Genomic DNA, 17,522 nt, shown 5'->3' on the forward strand with positions numbered 1-17,522 from the left:
ATGTTTATGGGTTTGGCCCCATAAAAATTGAGCTTTGTGACCCAGTATATAATAATCTAGTGGCGCAAAATAATCGAAACGCTACTCAAATGGGGTCTTATTATTTCTAGCTTCGAACTTAAAGGATAGTTCCGGCGTAAAATGAAAGTTTCACCATCGCTTTCCCATGCCACATAATGTATCTAATGATGAGCCATTCCGGGCAATGCTGCGCCGTTATGGAGTTAGCTAATTTTAAGCTTTTTGGTGAAAAACGCAGCCAATGCATCACGGCGGGGCCAATTATAGGCCTATTATTTTCTGATGTTTCCCCGCTATAAACAATTTCAAAAACGCTACACACTTCATCACAAAGGTCTCGTCAATCAAACCGAGGCACAGAGAAGATCATCGGACCACACACACTGGCCAGTGTTTTCAGAGGTGTCTCACTGCTGCAACTCTCTGACCCGGATGCAGGCTACTCAATCAGGTGGCTAGGTAGGCTAAACATGGTCCGCGGTTCTTACACCGGCTGCGACCGTAAAATGAAAAGCTGGAACCCCGACCGTTTTCACCGACTGCCACTGTCTAAACCAGCCATATTACGGGAATGGCTAATAGCATTAGAAGTGGACGAAACTGACATAAAAACCCTGAGGGATCGCTACTACCGTGTGTGGAGGGAGCATTTCGAGGATGATGGCTACAAGAAGAGTAAGGGAGATGGAACACCTAAACGAAACCGTCTAAAGAGGAATGCTGTGCCAAAAAGGCGCATGGCTATGGAGGTATGTTTGAGGAGAGAGAACATGTGTAAATGTGTCTGGCTCATGAATCTTGACTGTCTGTGAATCTGTGAAACTGGTTGCAACACCGCGCATCTTTACCAGCGAGCACTCTGTTTTGGGAAGGCATAGCCTACAGGTGCAGTAAATGTAGCCCACTACAGAAGATAAATACACTGTCAAAACAAACTAGCGCGGGATGGCAAGTGAAATTGTGAAATTGTGCGACCTGAGGCATTCGATGTGGTTGATGTCAAGCATGCTAGAGTAGTTTCAGTGAAGTAGACTCTAATGACGAGGGCGCGCGAGGTCAGATGGACCATTACGCAACGGAGGAGGGCTGGAGGAATTTTATAAATTCGTACTAGAAGTGCTCAGATGTAAGTACACCACCAGTGGTGTGTTATTACAAAGTTGAATCCATGTTATATTATACCGTGTTGCAATTACTTTGTAAGAGTAGTCTGCCTACCTGTACTCTCCATGCAACTCTTCAAATCTGCTGCCTGCACACACGGTAGTAGCGATCCCTCCGGGTTTTTACGTCAGTTTCGTCCACTTCTAATGCTATTAGCCATTCCCGGAATATGGCTGGTTTAGACAGTGGCAGTCGGTGAAAACGGTCGGGGTTCCAGCTTTTCATTTTACGGTCGCAGCCGGTGTAAGAACCGCGGACCATGTTTAGCCTACCTAGCCACCTGATTGAGTAGCCTGCATCCGGGTCAGAGAGTTGCAACAGTGAGACACCTCTCAAAACGCTGGCCAGTGAAAGACTGTGGCTGAATTCGAAACGGGAGGCAGTGACTCGATGACTCTCCTCCTACATAAACAGGTCACTGATCAGAGAGGCGAAGTTAGCTGATGAGGCAGCCGTTACGAACGGCACTAACGAGTGCGCCGCCTTGCGCATTTGATGTTACGGCGATTCTTGCGATTCTATCGCGGGAGTTACGTTCATCACGTTAGCGCTTAGCTTACGCATGCTATTTGAACGGTGAATGATCGTCAGACGGCGGAATCGTAAAATAGGCCATAAATAGATCTAGCGACAGCATATTTAGATACTACAATGTTGATTTATGCATTCGATTTTCAATATCTACATACATAAGTGTCAGAATAAAGAGTATGATAAGGTAGTAGCTTGGGTAGTAGCCATGTTTGTTTTTCAGGTTTCCGGTTGAGAGGGAGGTGACGCATAGCATGTTGGGTACCAAGGCAGCGAAGTCAGCATCTGATGTATCCTCGAAATATCCTCGTTACGCCCACAAATGCAGTCAACTGCCGAGAGAGGAAATAAAGCAATTTTTTGTTTCGATCCACACTTCATGACTCGATGTCCAGTTAGCTCACTGGAAGGACAGCTGCCTTCCCTGTTTCGAATTGGGCCCATGTGGTCTGATGACCTTCTCTGTGCCTCGGTTTGATTGACGAGACCTTTGTGATGAAGTGTGTAGCGTTTTTGAAGTTGTTTATAGCGGGGAAACATCAGAAAATAATAGGCTTATAATTGGCCCCGCCGTGATGCATTGGCTGCGTTTTTCACCAAAAAGCTTAAAATTAGCTAACTCCATAACGGTGCGGCATTGCCCGGAATGGCTCATCATTAGATACATTATGTGGCATGGGAAAGCGATGGTGAAACTTTCATTTTACGCCGGAACTATCCTTAAACATTAATATTTCAGGACAAAAAATTATAAAAAATCACAAAAATTATAATGGTAGAAAACTCCATTGACACCCATTCATTTTGCACTGGCCCGTGGTTAGGGTTAGCCAGTTGTGGCTAGTAGCTAGTTCCGTGAGTGAACACCCCCTGGTATGGGAGAAGGACACCTGCTGGACGCTTTTTGTAAAGACAGTGGGTCATCAGATCTGCACCAACAATGTGTCAGTTTCTGATTGGTTGTTTATTGTTTAAAATGCTTCTGTTCCACCATTACCACAGTTTGACTCTCTGAAGAAGGCATGTCTGCCGAAACGCGTTGGGGTCTTTTTTTTTTTTGAACTTTATTGCCAACAGAGAACTTAGAGGCAATCACAACCACATAAACAAACATATCACACCCAAACAAACAAACAATACTAAAACAATAATATGCATAAAAACACATATATAGAAGAAAAGAAAATGAAAATACATAAAAATAAAAAATGATAATACATAATGAAATAAAAATAAAAGGGGGGGGGGGGTCACCTTGATTGCTAGCTTATATTATGTCTTATGTAACTATATGCTTAACCCATATAAAGAATGACAGGTGTCCATCTCCTAAGGAATAGGGGTAATTTTAGCTGAAGGATGGCAGTCATATTTTCCATCAGTTGGACTTGGTTGCACCTCAGTCTCCATTGAGCCACTGTAGGAGGCTCAGGCTGCATCCAATGCATTGTGATCATTTTTCTTGCGATCATTAGTAGGACATGCAAAATATAACACAGGTCTTTGGAAAAGTTTTGTTCTGTTGTTTTTTCCAGCAAAATAAATACAGGGTCAAACGGTATGTCCATGTGCAGTATCTTCTCCAGTTCTGTCTTAATGTCTCTCCAGTATGGCTGTATCTTGGGACAGTCCCAAAAAATGTGGGTATGGTCACCTACCATCCCACAGTTTCTCCAGCATGTATTATTACCCCCAATGTTGAAGATACTAACCTGAAGTGGAGTTCTAAAGAATCTCACCTTTACTTTCCAATCAAACTCTTTCCATAATTGACTTCCCACCCCTCTATGACATTTAGAACATATATCCTCCCATTCATCATTTTCAATTATTGTATTAAGTTCCAGCTCCCATTGTCCTTTTATGTGTAACGTGTTATCTGACATATCTGTTGTTAGTTTTTGGTATATTTGAGACACTTGGTGTTTTATTATGATACGGTGTTCCAGTATATATGCAAAATGCGCTTCAATGCTATTGGGGTCTTCCTTGAGTATGTCCCAATCTGGATGTTTTGTTATGTAGTTCCTGATTTGGAGATATCTATAAAAATCGGTTTGGGGCAGATCAAATTTATCCTTAATTTGTGAAAAAGTCTTGACCACCTGCCCATCTAGTAGCTGGTTGATTACTCGTAGGCCTTTCTCAGCCCACCTTCTAAACACTATGTCAACTAGAGATGGGAGAAATTCTATATTTCCTACAATGGGCATGGCTCTTGACAAAGATGCCTTTCCTTTTAGGTGTCTTTGAATCGTATTCCAAACCTTAAGGGTGTATTTAGTATACATGTTCTTTACTTTGATTTTCTTTTGTGACTGTTGACTGAGGAAGGGTAGTGTATCTAGTGCAATTCCTGGCAGAGAACTCTGCTCAATAGACACCCAACCCATTTCACCTCTGGCTATCCAAGCTACCATTGCTCTAAGTTGGGCTGCCCAGTAATACAATTTTAAATTAGGTAGACCCAGACCACCTTTTTTCTTGGATGACATCAATACTTTCAACCTGACTCTTGGTCTCTTATTTTGCCAGATGAATTTTGATATACGTTTTTCAAGCATTCTAAATGTGGACTGAGGAACTATAATGGGTAGCGACTGAAATAAGAACAGGAACCTTGGCAGAACATTCATCCTTACTGATTCAACCCTACCAAATAGAGACAAAGGCAACATTTCCCATCTACTTATATCTATATTTATTTCTTTTATCAATTTGTTGTAGTTTGCATTATATAATTGTGAAGGCTTTGGTGTTAAAAGAATCCCAAGATATCTGAATCCCTGCTGGGACCTCTTAAAAGAGACCAGGTTATCTAGTTGAGTTGGCCAGCTACCTACTATCATCATGGCTTCAGATTTATCTGTATTAACTTTGTAACCCGACACACTACTATAGGCGTTGAGGCTATCCATGAGTGCTGGAATAGAAGTGATAGGATTTTCTATAAACACAAGTATATCATCAGCAAACAATGAAATCTTGTGCTGAATATTTCCTTCATCCCTTATACCTTGAATATGTGAATTGGTTCTTATCAACTCCGCCAGAGGTTCAATACTTAGCGCAAAGAGAGAGGGAGACAAAGAGTCTCCCTGTCGTGTTCCACGTCCCAATGGGAAGAAATGTGAACAGTGTCCATTGACTCTGACTCTAGATATGGGGTTTTTATAGAACATTTTAATCCATTTAATAAAAGTTTCATTAAAGCCCATATTTCTGAGTGTCTGTTGGAGGAAAAAGAGGTCCAATCTGTCAAAAGCCTTCTCTGCATCTAAACTCAGAAGCATTGATGGAACATCTCTACTGACTGCAACTGCTTGTAAATTGAGTGCCTTTCTAACATTGTCCACTCCTTGTCTGTTAGTAATAAATCCCGTTTGATCTGGCTTCACAAGTTTATGTATATATTTTTGTATTCTCTTTGCAATGATTGAGGTTAGAATTTTTAAATCTACGCATAATAAACTAATTGGGCGGTATGACATACATTGTGTAGGGTCTTTATTTTCTTTATGAATTACACTGATTACTGCTTCTGACCATGAGTGAGGTGGGTCTCCTTCTCTCAAGGCATAGTTATACACTCTGTTCAGCAATGGTATTAATTTGTTTACAAACGTTTTATAGTATTCTCCTGGGAAACCATCTGTTCCTGGTGATTTGTTATTTTTAAGCTTAAGAATGCTCTCTTTAATTTCCTCATCTGTAATTGGAGATGATATTACTTCAGATTCTGATGGTGTTAATGTATTGAGTTTAATCAACTTGAGGAAATGTTTAACTTTGTCTTCCTTATGTGGGTCCCTCTCTTCTTCATATAGCTTTTTATAGTAGGTAGCAAATGCCTCCGCGATCTCATTAGGCTGTGTTAGACTCCTACCTAGATGTGGACATGATATCTTATGTACAGTCCTGTTAGACTGTTCTTTCCTCAATTGAAAAGCCAGCAGGCGACTGGCTCTGTTTCCCATTTCATAATATTTCCTGTTTATAAATCGCAATGCTCCTTCAGTTTTAAAAGTTAACAGGTCATCCAGTTTTTGTCTAGTCTCTTTTAGTATTCCCAAAACCTGTGGGTTGTTTGTCTGTTTATGTTCTGACTCTAAATCCTTAATTTCTTTCTCCAGTTTGTTTTGTTCTGATAGCCTTTCTTTCTTCAGCCTTGAGGAAATAGCAATGATTTTACCCCTCATCACTACTTTAGCTCCCTCCCACAAAGTAGAGGGGGATACAGACCCATTGTCATTTAATGCCATATAATCTAACAACTCTTTTTGAATTTTCTCCTTAATGAGCTCATTACTCAACAAAGAAACATTCAATCTCCAGTACTTAAACTGCTTGCGGGGCCCCATGCTTATCTTTAAAGTTACAGGTGCATGATCTGAAATTGTGATAGGTTCAATGTTGCAGTCGCTGGTCCTGTAAAGTTCTGTCCCAGATATCAAAAACATATCTAATCTAGAGTAACTCCCATGTACATGAGACATGAAAGTAAAATCTTTCTCTCTAGGATGTTGATATCTCCATACATCAATTAGACCCAACTCATGCATCATTGCTTGTAGAGTAGTAGATTTTTTGGATGCTGGACCCACCGTTGCTGGGAGTCTATCAATATTTTCTCTCAGGACACAGTTGCAGTCTCCTCCTATTAAAATAATACCCTCTGCTTTATCTGCTACTAATGCTCCAATATTTTTGAAAAAATCTCTGCTGTCTTCATTAGGGGCATAAAGATTTAACAAAGTTATTTTTGTACCACCAATAGTCCCTTTTACCATCACATATCTCCCCTCCTTGTCTGTAATAGTCTGTATATGGCTGAAGTAAACTGACTTATTAACAAGAATAGCCACTCCCCTCTTCCTACTACTCTCAAAGGAAGAACTGAATACCTGGCCCACCCATTCTCTTTTCAATTTTAAGTGTTCTTTTTCTGACATATGAGTCTCCTGTATCATTGCTATTGAGCAGTGTAGTTTTTTAAGCTGGCTTAATATCTTTTTTCTCTTAATTGGACTGCCTAGACCCTTAACGTTGTAAGTAACACAAATTAAACTGTCCATGTTAATATATAATTCTGCTTTTCCATCCCCAACATTCCTAACTTCCAAGATATAAACATGAGGAGAGAGAAAAAAATAAGCATATTTTTGCATAGCATTGAACTCAAGGTGAAAGACAAAACATAAATATTAAGAAAAACAATGAAAAAAACACAGTAGTAAACTGTAGATTTCCAAATACCCAACTGACTTCCCATAGTCTCATAATGGTGCCTGGCCCATGGACTAATAAGAAAACCAGCCCCTGATGTAACCTGGGCGAAGGATGGTGACCACTCCTCCGTGGGAATCACACACCGTGTGTCGGCGCTGTCGTCGTCCAGCTCGTGGATCATTCGCTGCGCCCTTCAGCAGAGTTCCATCCAATGTTATAGAGAATAGGCCTAGTCTTTATCCTAATAATTCGGCTATAAAAAGCCTACTTTCTCCTGCAATGTAAACTTGGCATGTGTTCAAAAAGTTCACTCGTCCTTGGCAAAGAAGGCATGCATATCCGCGCGCGTCATCATCGGTTTAGTCTTTTCACCTCCCTCCTCTGTGCGTTTCCAAGTAGACCTGGCCATCTCCCTCTCCATCTTTTCACGTTCGTCGATCTTAGGGTGGATATTAAGCTCTTTGAGTGTTGGTAGGGCCTCTGTGATCGTCGCGAAAGTCTTTTCACCCGAATCAAACATTATTTTTAGCTGTGCTGGGAAGACGCATTTGGCTTTGATACCTTTTTGTTTTAAACTCTTAATCACCTTTCTCACCTCCGTTCTTTTCTTTTGCAGCTCTGGGGAGTAGTCATGATCAAAGTAAATCTGTTCTTCGCCGTAGAGAATTTTCTGTTGTTTCCATGCTTGCCTGAGGATGGCTTCCTTCTCCGAGTGATCCACGAATCTCACTATAATGGACCTTGGAGGGTCGTCGGCTTTTTTTGGTTTGGCTGTGAGCGCTCGGTGTGCCCTCTCAATTTGCAAGTTCCCTTCAGGCATGGGGTCAATGACTGATTTCAACAGCTCCTTTACAAACTCCCTAGTGTCTGCACCTTCACTTCCCTCAGGCACTCGATATATTCTTAGGTTATTGCGTCTGAGTCTATTTTGCAAGTCTTCGCACCGCGCCGTTAGATCCATATCTCGGTGTAACAGGTATTTCAATGCCCTTTCATACCTCATCCCATTGTCCTCAATCTCACCCACGCGATCTTCCACCTCTGTCGTTCGTGTGTCTAGGGATTTTACTTCACCTTTTAGTTCCTCCATTGATGATTTTATTTCGGCAAGCGATGCTTTGATTTGTTCTTGACCCTTTCGGTTTTCGGCTCGCATCTTTTCCAGCTCAGCTAGCACTCGTGACTCAGCGTCCAAGCCAGGGCCAAGAACTTGAGCTTGTTTCATATTTCCACTTTCTTCCTTCGCAATTTCGCCCTTTCTCGGTCCTTTACCTTTAGATGATGATGCCATTCTTTCGAAATAGTTGTTTTTGCCAAGTTTTTTGTCGATTAGTTAGGATTTTAATGATCAAATGGACGGAGCTCTGCTGTCAGCTCATGCCCTGCACATGACGTCACCGGAAATCCGCGTTGGGGTCTTTTAAATGTCTAACATGACAAAGCCATCACAATAAAGGCTTTTTAACTTTTTCAAAAGGAGAGTGCCTTGGATTTTCTTCAGTTTTGCATCTTTTGTGTGTGTTCAGTTCACGTGTTCACAAGTAGCTCACTGGCCACAGAGGCAGTCATGGCCTAATGATTAGGAAGGTGAACTTAAGGTCAGAAGGTTGCAAGTTCAAATCCCACCTTTACCTCTCCATCCATGGCTGAAGTGTCCTTGAGCAAGGCACATAAACCCACATAGCTCTAGGGCAGGAATGTCAAACTAAGGCACGGGGGGGCGGCAAATCTGGCCCGTGGAGTCATTTTATTTGGCCCGCGAGATCATTTCAAATGTGCACCACACTTGGCCCACATACTTCCACAAAAATATTCCAATCCACTTCCAATGTGCTCAAGCGTGAACATTCGTTGTAGAGAGTGATCACATGAAGCGAGCGTGCCTCAGAGGAGTGTATTCAATGACTAAAGTCCTGAAACATCCAGAGATATTGACTCTAGAATGAGGTCTGTAGTCAGGCCTAGATCTCTTACCACTAATATGAGCTCAAGGTGCTCATGTGTGAACATTCATTGTAGAGACTGACAAGACTCTGTGGTAGACACCCAGCATGACACATGGTGCCTGGTACAGTCTGGTCCACCCAGCATGACACATGGTGCCTGGTACAGTCTGGTCCTGATCAAACATCTCCCCCTAGTGGAGGGTATCAGGAATAACATGCCACCTCTTGTGTGGGCCCTGCACTTGTACAACCATGGAGGTGCCAGGGAAGAGGACATAATCAGCAACATGCAATATGTGGAGAAAATACAGAGTATGCACCTGTAACAAAGTTAATATATCAAACAATACTGGAACAATATTCAATTTTTGTTTATTCCTGAAACAGGTTTTTGTTGCTTGTTATGCCTCTATTATTTGAGAAGACAGTCGTGAGAGGGTCAGGAAATGAGTGAGGAGAGAGTGAGAGGTAAGGGTCAGCAAAGGACCCCGGACGGAATCAAACCCGGGTCGCCAGCGTAGCAGCCCAGTGCCCTACCGCCAGAGCCACGGCAGGTCCCTTGAAACAGATTAAACTTTAACTCACCTGCTGGCAAGGGGGTGATCAGAACATTTACATTAGAGGGAGCTTTTAGACAGGACACTGTGTGCTTGTGTGCATACGTGCATGTGAACATTTAGTGTATATGAGTACATGTGTGCATGGGTGCATGTGGAGTCAACCTGTGGGAAAGTGAAAGAGGGAGACTAAGCACAGATGTCTCAGGGCAGTTTAGGTGTAACCCAGGAAACAGTGCACTCTGTGGGGGAAACTAGTATTTGCATTGCCAGGCTTGAGTGGGTCTGCTAGTCCCAGAATAGAGCAGCACTACTGCCAGATGTTCAAGAGTTCCCACCAGATTTCAAAAAGCGCCATCAGTATCAGGACTTGAATGATAGATCACTTGTGTGTGCCCATATACTTCTTTTGATGAAACACGAAAGAAATATGAAAATATTTCACCATTTGAAAGACAACAATAATGATGAGTCTAAAATCTGATTAAAGTTCTTTATTAAGAAATGGTCAAAACGACAGGAAATCTCAAAACAACAAGCTCTCCCAATTCTCAAATGATGTGAAATAATGACAACGAGATGATTTAAAAAGTCACTCAGTGCTATACACACGTAGAGAGAGGAAGAGAGGAAAAGTCCCTTTCGAAAAGGCGATTTCGAAAATGCGGCATTAGTATCGTGACCTTTTAGATGACAGAAAACTTTTGTGAGGCACGGAAATATGTTGTTTAAATTAATTTTATGAAGCAACCATGCAGCACCTGCAGGCCCAGGTACGTCTTTTGCCCAAAGATGAAAGATATACTATGAAAATATTTCAAGATTTTAAAGACAAAACCAATGACAACAGTCGGATTGAAATTCTTTATTCAGAGATTGTCCAAATGAAAGGAAACCTCAAAGTAACAAGCACTTCAGTTTCTCAAATGATATTAAAGAATAACAAAGAGTTGATATAAAAAGTCACTCAGAGCTGCATACACATAGAGAGAGGAAGAGTCCCTTTCAGACACACGCTAATTCAGAATAATGGCAGACATTAAAGCAGAGCCTAGGAGCAGTCTGATTTCTTCAGGATCTTGGTGACAGTCTGGGAGCCCTGTGTTGCCTGGCAGGTCACTGGGACGTCCTGGGTCCACTCCTGGAGAGGGAGGGTCAGGGTGCTGCTCCAGCTGTACAGGCCGTCCTTCTGTGGGCCCCAGAGACTGGTCTCCCCGCTCCTGCTGCTCCCCGCTACAGACCAGCTCAGACTCCAGTCGGACGGGAAGCCTCCGTTAGCCAGGCACATGAGCGTGGCCGAACTACCGCTGGTGTCCAGGGGTGGCAGCACTGTCAGTTTGGGAGTGGTGTCACCTGGAGAATAACGACAAGAGGGACAAAATGAGATAAACAAGGGTATGAGATGAAACACAAGGGGTACTTCTCAAAGTGAATTGTTCTATTCTTGCTAGGACGACAACATCCATTTTTCGCGGGTATCACCAAAGAGTATCCAATCGCTAGTTCAAATTGTAATTGATAATTGGACACACCGGGTGCAAAAGGGCGTTACTCGTCCTAGCAAGGCTAAGACACTTGACTTTGAGAAATACCCAAGATGTCACCTGGGGGATAATGGAAAAATGGGATGAAATGTGAGAAATGAGATGATGAAATCAAACTAGTCATGGGAGTCATAATGATCAGTACAAGGGGAAATTCCTGTTCCAATATAACAGATCACTATCTATGTTATAGTGTTGTTCGCTGGATACTTTTTAATCTGGGAAAACATATTTAGTAGCAAATCATGTAGATTATATGTATTCTAGAGAACACCATGAAGTTTATTTTAAAAGGTGAAAACAAGGACTTTTCTCGATCAAGGCACTACATGAAGTTAAAATGTCTTTATATATAATGACACAAATACTTTTAATTGTCAATCATTTTTTACTTCATTGAGTGCCTTGTTCAAGAAAAGTTCTTTCTTTCAGATTTTTCAATGCAACATAAACTTGGATCAAAGACTCAGAAGTTTTTGGTTTAATATTGTTCTCTCTCAAGTCATTGAGCTCCACACTGACTTGTAACATCAGTGAGTTTTAGGTTGCATGGTTTAGTCTTTGGTCTTCCTCTACAGAAATGCCAAGATTTCTATATCTAAATGTTGTATAAATGCTGTATAAATGCTCATACAATACAATACGACCTCAAATACTTTGAAACCCAACAAGCAACACATACATTAGCCACAAACCGCAGCCAATGAAACAAAACAAGATTTAAACATTTTGCAATGGTTATGTACGATTTTTAACCAGCTCATGATGATGTATAAATGTCACACCACAATGCATAATATTGGAAAACTGCACTCTGCTACAAGTTTTAATACCCCATTCTGGTATCCATGTGACTATCCCTTCAAAATGCTCATAGTGCTGTAAGCACAAGTTTGATGTAATAAATAGGCTACATATAGCCTACTGTATAGTACAGATGTACATCATTAATGCAAAGTTGACCCACACACCCCAAGTTATGACTAAAAACTATAGTCCTTCAGTTCATACATCAGTGCTGCATCTAAATATGTACCAGTGCAGCAGACACTACAGTATTTGCACCCATACCAAAACCATCACAGTATGGGCTACAGTAAATTACCCTTACATTTGAAAAGACATGATAACCCTTAACCCTTAACCCCTTAAGACACAGCATTATAAATGAGCTGTTACCAGAATGGCAATGACCATGTCGTAATGTATTACTAAAGGCCCCGTACCCTGTCATAGTACTATGGTAGTTAACTTTCAATGCCTATTACAGCGTGCCACAGGAGGTACGGCGTGCATAAGTGGCTACAAGTACAAACACAGCAGTGTCTGAGGAACACAGCAGAGTTTAGTCCAGTTTTTTTTCCAATCAAAAACAGACCCTTAATTGGGCTAAAATTAAATTACATAATTTTCTCACAGCATAAATCATACACTATTACAACTTGAAGTTGAAACCTGAAATTGAATTCTGGTTGAAATGATTAAAAGAGTTTACTTACTTCCCACGTCAAGTCTGCTGCCTCCTCCAAATGTGTACCACAGTGATACAGACTCATAGAGGCGCCGTACAAAAACCTCTTCACGCTACACTGGGCCTGACTGTGTGACTGTGCCGTTACAGGGAGGGGAACATACAGCAGCTTACCAAAGCATTTCAAATTCTGGATACTCGTGGATAAATGTAGGCTTAAGGTCCTCATCATTTTCCATTTTAAGTGATACTTTTATCTTTAATGAAAATTGCACATCTTATGACACACAGACACACATTAGCAATAGTTGTAGACACGATGCCCTGCCCAGACAGAATTGCAGATTGTTTATCTGGTATCTTGACAGAAGCAATGACAGGTTTAACTCTCTGATCCAGTCTACATGTATGTGGGGCTGATTACAGACTGCAAGACAGTAAATTTGGTATGGATATGATTAAACTCCACTCAATGTTATTTAAAGCCATCATACAGCATACGCTGTTACATTGTTGATGCATGAACTGTGTTACGTTGATGATGCATATAAACTGTCAGTAGATTAGTCAAAGTATCCTCTATCCTCAAACTCTACTGGGTAATGTGTCTACAGGGGATGGAGAACACACACTGTTGATGAGAATGTATTCTGGGAATAAGGGAGGGAGGTACAGTATAGTTTGCATATCTAGACTGAGAAACGCATGTAGGCTACTTAACATCTTTATATGTGAGGGAGACGAGGACTGGAGCACTCAACTCTAGAGGACATTATCTGAAGAAAATGACAAACAACATCAAATCCATCTGGACCCTCCTTCTCTGTATTACAGGTAATGTGGTGCATTAACATATACTATTTGAAGAATTTCAAAATATAGGCCAACTGTATGCTTAAAAATGCACTATGTTTTACTGCTATGTGTTATTTCATTTTTCAGCATGCAGAGGCCAGATAACTGTGACTCAGACTCCAGCAGTGAAAGCTGCTCTTGTGGGACAAACCATCACACTCAACTGCAGGACCAGCAAAAGCCTTGGTTATACTTCTATGAGTGGTCTTTCATGGTATCTTCAGAAATCTGGAGAAGCTTCTAAACTGTTAATGTATTTTATTATATGGTTGTGACGTCATCGGCCGAATGCTCCATTCATTTCAACGGGGCTCCCCAACGTTCGCACGTCTGTTATTTTTCGATAACGGACGGGTTGGTCTATAACAGACCGCTGTCAATGGCAACAAGACTTTTCATTGCTAAAGCGACTTTTCAACAAGACTCTAATCTGCTGCTGTGATAGACAACACCTGCTGTCCTACCTAGCTGTTAGCGGTGTTCCACGGCACTGTTTTGTTTTGCGCATCAACAATCTTTTGACCAGTAGCGGCCGGTGGCTGGGGAAACAGACAGGGCAGAAATTTTGGCGATCAAGTCCATAATAATTAAATCAATACGGTATAATTTACGAGTTTCATTGCGTGTGTAGGCAAGACAGGAGAGCGTTTTCCCATAGTGTTTGGTGTGTTAGTAAAACTCCACCTCCCGTGATACACCGCACCAGGCATGCGCGTTATCTGTTCAACTTCTGTTCTGAAGAAAGCTGTTTTTGACAGTTCTCTCCACGCAGCTAGTTCTCTTGCTCATTTAACCCTAAAGCGACCGACTGGGGTCATTTATGACCCTGGGCACATATTTTCATACACCATTCCGGCGATTTTCATCAGAAAAACTTGTCCTTCTAAGAGTTTGTCAATACATATGTTGTGCATGTTATGAATGATTTTTGTGAGATTTGGACCATCTATGTAGGATTTATAATCAAAACACCTCTGGGGTCATTTATGACCCTGAGAGGATCCATGAGATACTCAACATTATAATGTCCATTGTTGTTGTCATTTTCAAACTCTGTTTTTTGCATTTTGTGTCTTTGGGCAGGCCATGGTCAGCAGACCTAAAATATTCACAATATAAACATTTATAATATTAAAATATAATATATTATATAAATAAATAGGGCACCCCTGCGATAGCCAACGAAGCATATTGTGAGGGCACCCAGGTAGCATTTCCTCTGTTATTGCTCCATATTTGTTGATATCATGGCACAGTGGTCCTAAACACATGATGAGAATATGAAATGGAAGTCATCCTGATGAACAAAGAGGGAGGAAACAAGTCATCAGTGTAGAAATCAATGGCGTTTTTAGAATTTTCCTTATTTTATGGCTATACAAAGGCTAAAGCATCAGTTGAATCATTTCTTTGCTCTAATATATGTGGAAGACACCTTTTCACAGCTACAATGTCCAGAAAAAGTTTCAGAGAAATTTTGAGTGTGCATAAGGTTATATGTTTGAGACATGGTTTTGTCTATGTAAATTACCATATTCTCTGATCTTGTGATTTCATGAACCCAGAAATGTTGAGTACCCTAAAGTTTTATTGCAGAAATGTCATCTATGGGCCTAATGAATAGAATTTAGCTTGGTTTCTCAAAGTTTCACTTTGAGCAATTTCCATAATTAGCATAAATATACTGTATTATTATGGTGAGACCACTACAAGTGAATAGGCTAAAAAATTTAAATGATAGATATCACCATGAAACTTTCTCAGTTGATTACTGATGATGAGAGAAGAAAAAAATGTATTGGATGTTTTTTGTATTTTGATGTTTACATATGCAAATGAGGGCATACATCATATTTAGCATATACATATGTAAGTTTGACTATTTTTTAGCAAAACAATAAAATGTTCAAATTCACATTTTTTGCTTTAGATGAGGGACAAGTATGTGCAAGATGTAAATAAATTTGAATGAACCCCAAAAAACAATTTATATAGTGGTATTTCTATATAAACTCCTTGGGGTCATAAATGACCCCGCTTGGTCAGATTAGTCGCAAAAACAGGCCGGTCGCTTGAGGGTTAAGCAGAGTGACTGCATAGACATGTTAAGACATTACAAGAAAAATGCTTTGTCTGCTCGCGGAGTTGGAGTTTGCGACAAGCAACACGACACATATGCACTCCACGCAACCGGTCAGCAACAGCAATCAGGAAAAGGCTAGCACAGCACAGCATCTCGCCTTCACCGTTCGTACATTACATTGATGCAACCAAAGCCCTGCAACACTATTCAATTCAGTCAGTCGTCCCCTTGCTGCCGGTTTAAATGCACCACAGAACCAAATGCCATCAATACCCGGGAAGGACGTGACTATTTTCGAAACGAGTAGCCATGGTTAAAACTTAACAGGGGAGCTCATCAACAGACTCGCTCCTGTTCTGCAATGCTAGGCAGGACCGGGTGCAAGTGTATTTTTTTTAGCTTTTTCGGGGACACAGCAGACAATACTGAGCATAAATGAAGCTGTCAACAACATCCCAAGCTCAATAAGCTCAGATATTTCATTAAATAACTTCCAGTTTCCCTATTTCACAAAGACTTGATTCATAATCCCTCACGCTTTGTTTTAAACTATGTAGTAAGCCCAACGCAGCTTCTCAGAGAATGTCGTCAACTAGTCGGCTAGTCGTGGGGGTAGCAGCAGCAGCATACTTTACGAAGCTACACATTTGCTTGCTGTCTCAACATTGCAAGCCCTCAAATTTCATTAAATAACAGACAGTTACCCATTATGCAAAGACTTCGGTCATAAAACCTTAGACTTTGCAATAGCAAATATACAAACTGTACCTACCCCAAACGTGAATCCTTGTAACGACCTATGGTCTAGGTTGAATGTTGGTTAAATGTGTGTTGATCAATTGCCAATATGTTCTCTTGTTGTGTGTTGTCCCTTTACCTTGTCCCCTGTCTCCCGTGCTGCTGTGTTATTGTTTTGTTATGGTGGGATTCTGCATTCTGGGGGGCGGGGGGCTAAGGGTTAGAATGTTGCAAGTTCGGATGTTCTGTTCGCGACAAGTTTCCCCTGTAAGTTTAAGCTACGCTGTTTTATGCTCCCGCTGTGTGGGGAGATAAATAAACGTTCCTGAGGAATAACCCCTTCTGTCCTCGTTCTTCTGGTGCCCGGAAACGCTACAATTGGTGTCAGAAGTAAAGCGGTTTGTTTCTTTTATTTTTTTCACCTCACGTTTCATTTCGTTTAGGGTCAGTGACGTTTGGGCTAGCCGAGTATCAGTGACAGTTAGCATCTGGCTTGTCATTCTTGGGCGGCGTTTGTGATCGTTTATTTTTTTTAATTTTTTTTATAAAACATTATTCCGTTTTGACTACGTGGCATTATGGAGAGGGTTCCTGGCGTGAAGGTGAAGAGGGAGGCGGAAAGTGATCCGGAGTTGGGTTCTTGGGTTCATCATCGTACCACAGACTTTTACAGACTCGGTCCCAGTTGAGGGAGGAGACGTTGAGGTTGGCTGCGGCAGCGGGAATTTCACGTTCGAGCACTGGCCTGGAACCTCTGCGCGAGGGGAGAGGAGTTCCAGCTGCGAATGTAAACAAACAACATGGCGGCGCCCGCAACACCTCAGCGACAGCAGCAACCCTGAAGACACCCAAGTATGCAGGCAAGTCGGAGTGGGAGGCTTTCCATGCCCAATTTGAACTGTTAGCACAGGCTAGTGGGTGGACTGTACAGGACAAGGCCCTTCAATTAGCACTGTGTCTCACGGATGATGCTTTACAATGCTTGCTGTTATTGAGTCCTGCAGAGAGGCACAATTATGGGGCATTAGTAGGGGCTCTACAAAGGCGTTTTGGGCAGTGCGTGCAGCCGGGACTTTTTAAGAATGAACTCAGCAACCGCTGTCGGCTGCCGGGGGAATCACTGCGGGTCTTGGCCAATGAGATCGAGAGCCTTACCCGGCGTGCCTACTCTCACATGCCCCCAGATGTACAGAGTGAGTTGGCGCGGGACCAGTTTATTAGGGCTTTGTCCCCCGCTGAGCTGCGCGTACAGGTCCAGCTAGAGCACCCACAGTCCCTGCAGAGTGCCTTGGAGCTGGCCGTGGAGAGGGAGATCGTGTGGGGTGTGACAGGCGATGGCAGGCGCGGTGAGGGCACCCCTACAGCCAGGGCCGCGATGGGGAC

General features: G+C 41.9%; 1 gene segment (V, D, J or C); it reads right to left on the reverse strand.

The window, feature by feature from the left end:
• Window positions 1-10,475: 10,475 nt before the first annotated feature.
• On the reverse strand, window positions 10,476-16,573 carry LOC134443111 (Ig lambda chain C region-like). The segment is given in 3 exon segments: window positions 10,476-10,801; window positions 12,492-12,543; window positions 16,562-16,573. Coding segments are annotated over 3 exon segments (366 nt in total).
• Window positions 16,574-17,522: the final 949 nt, after the last annotated feature.

This window comes from Engraulis encrasicolus, unplaced genomic scaffold (assembly GCF_034702125.1).
Source record: "Engraulis encrasicolus isolate BLACKSEA-1 unplaced genomic scaffold, IST_EnEncr_1.0 scaffold_28_np1212, whole genome shotgun sequence".
Lineage (NCBI taxonomy): Eukaryota > Metazoa > Chordata > Actinopteri > Clupeiformes > Engraulidae > Engraulis > Engraulis encrasicolus.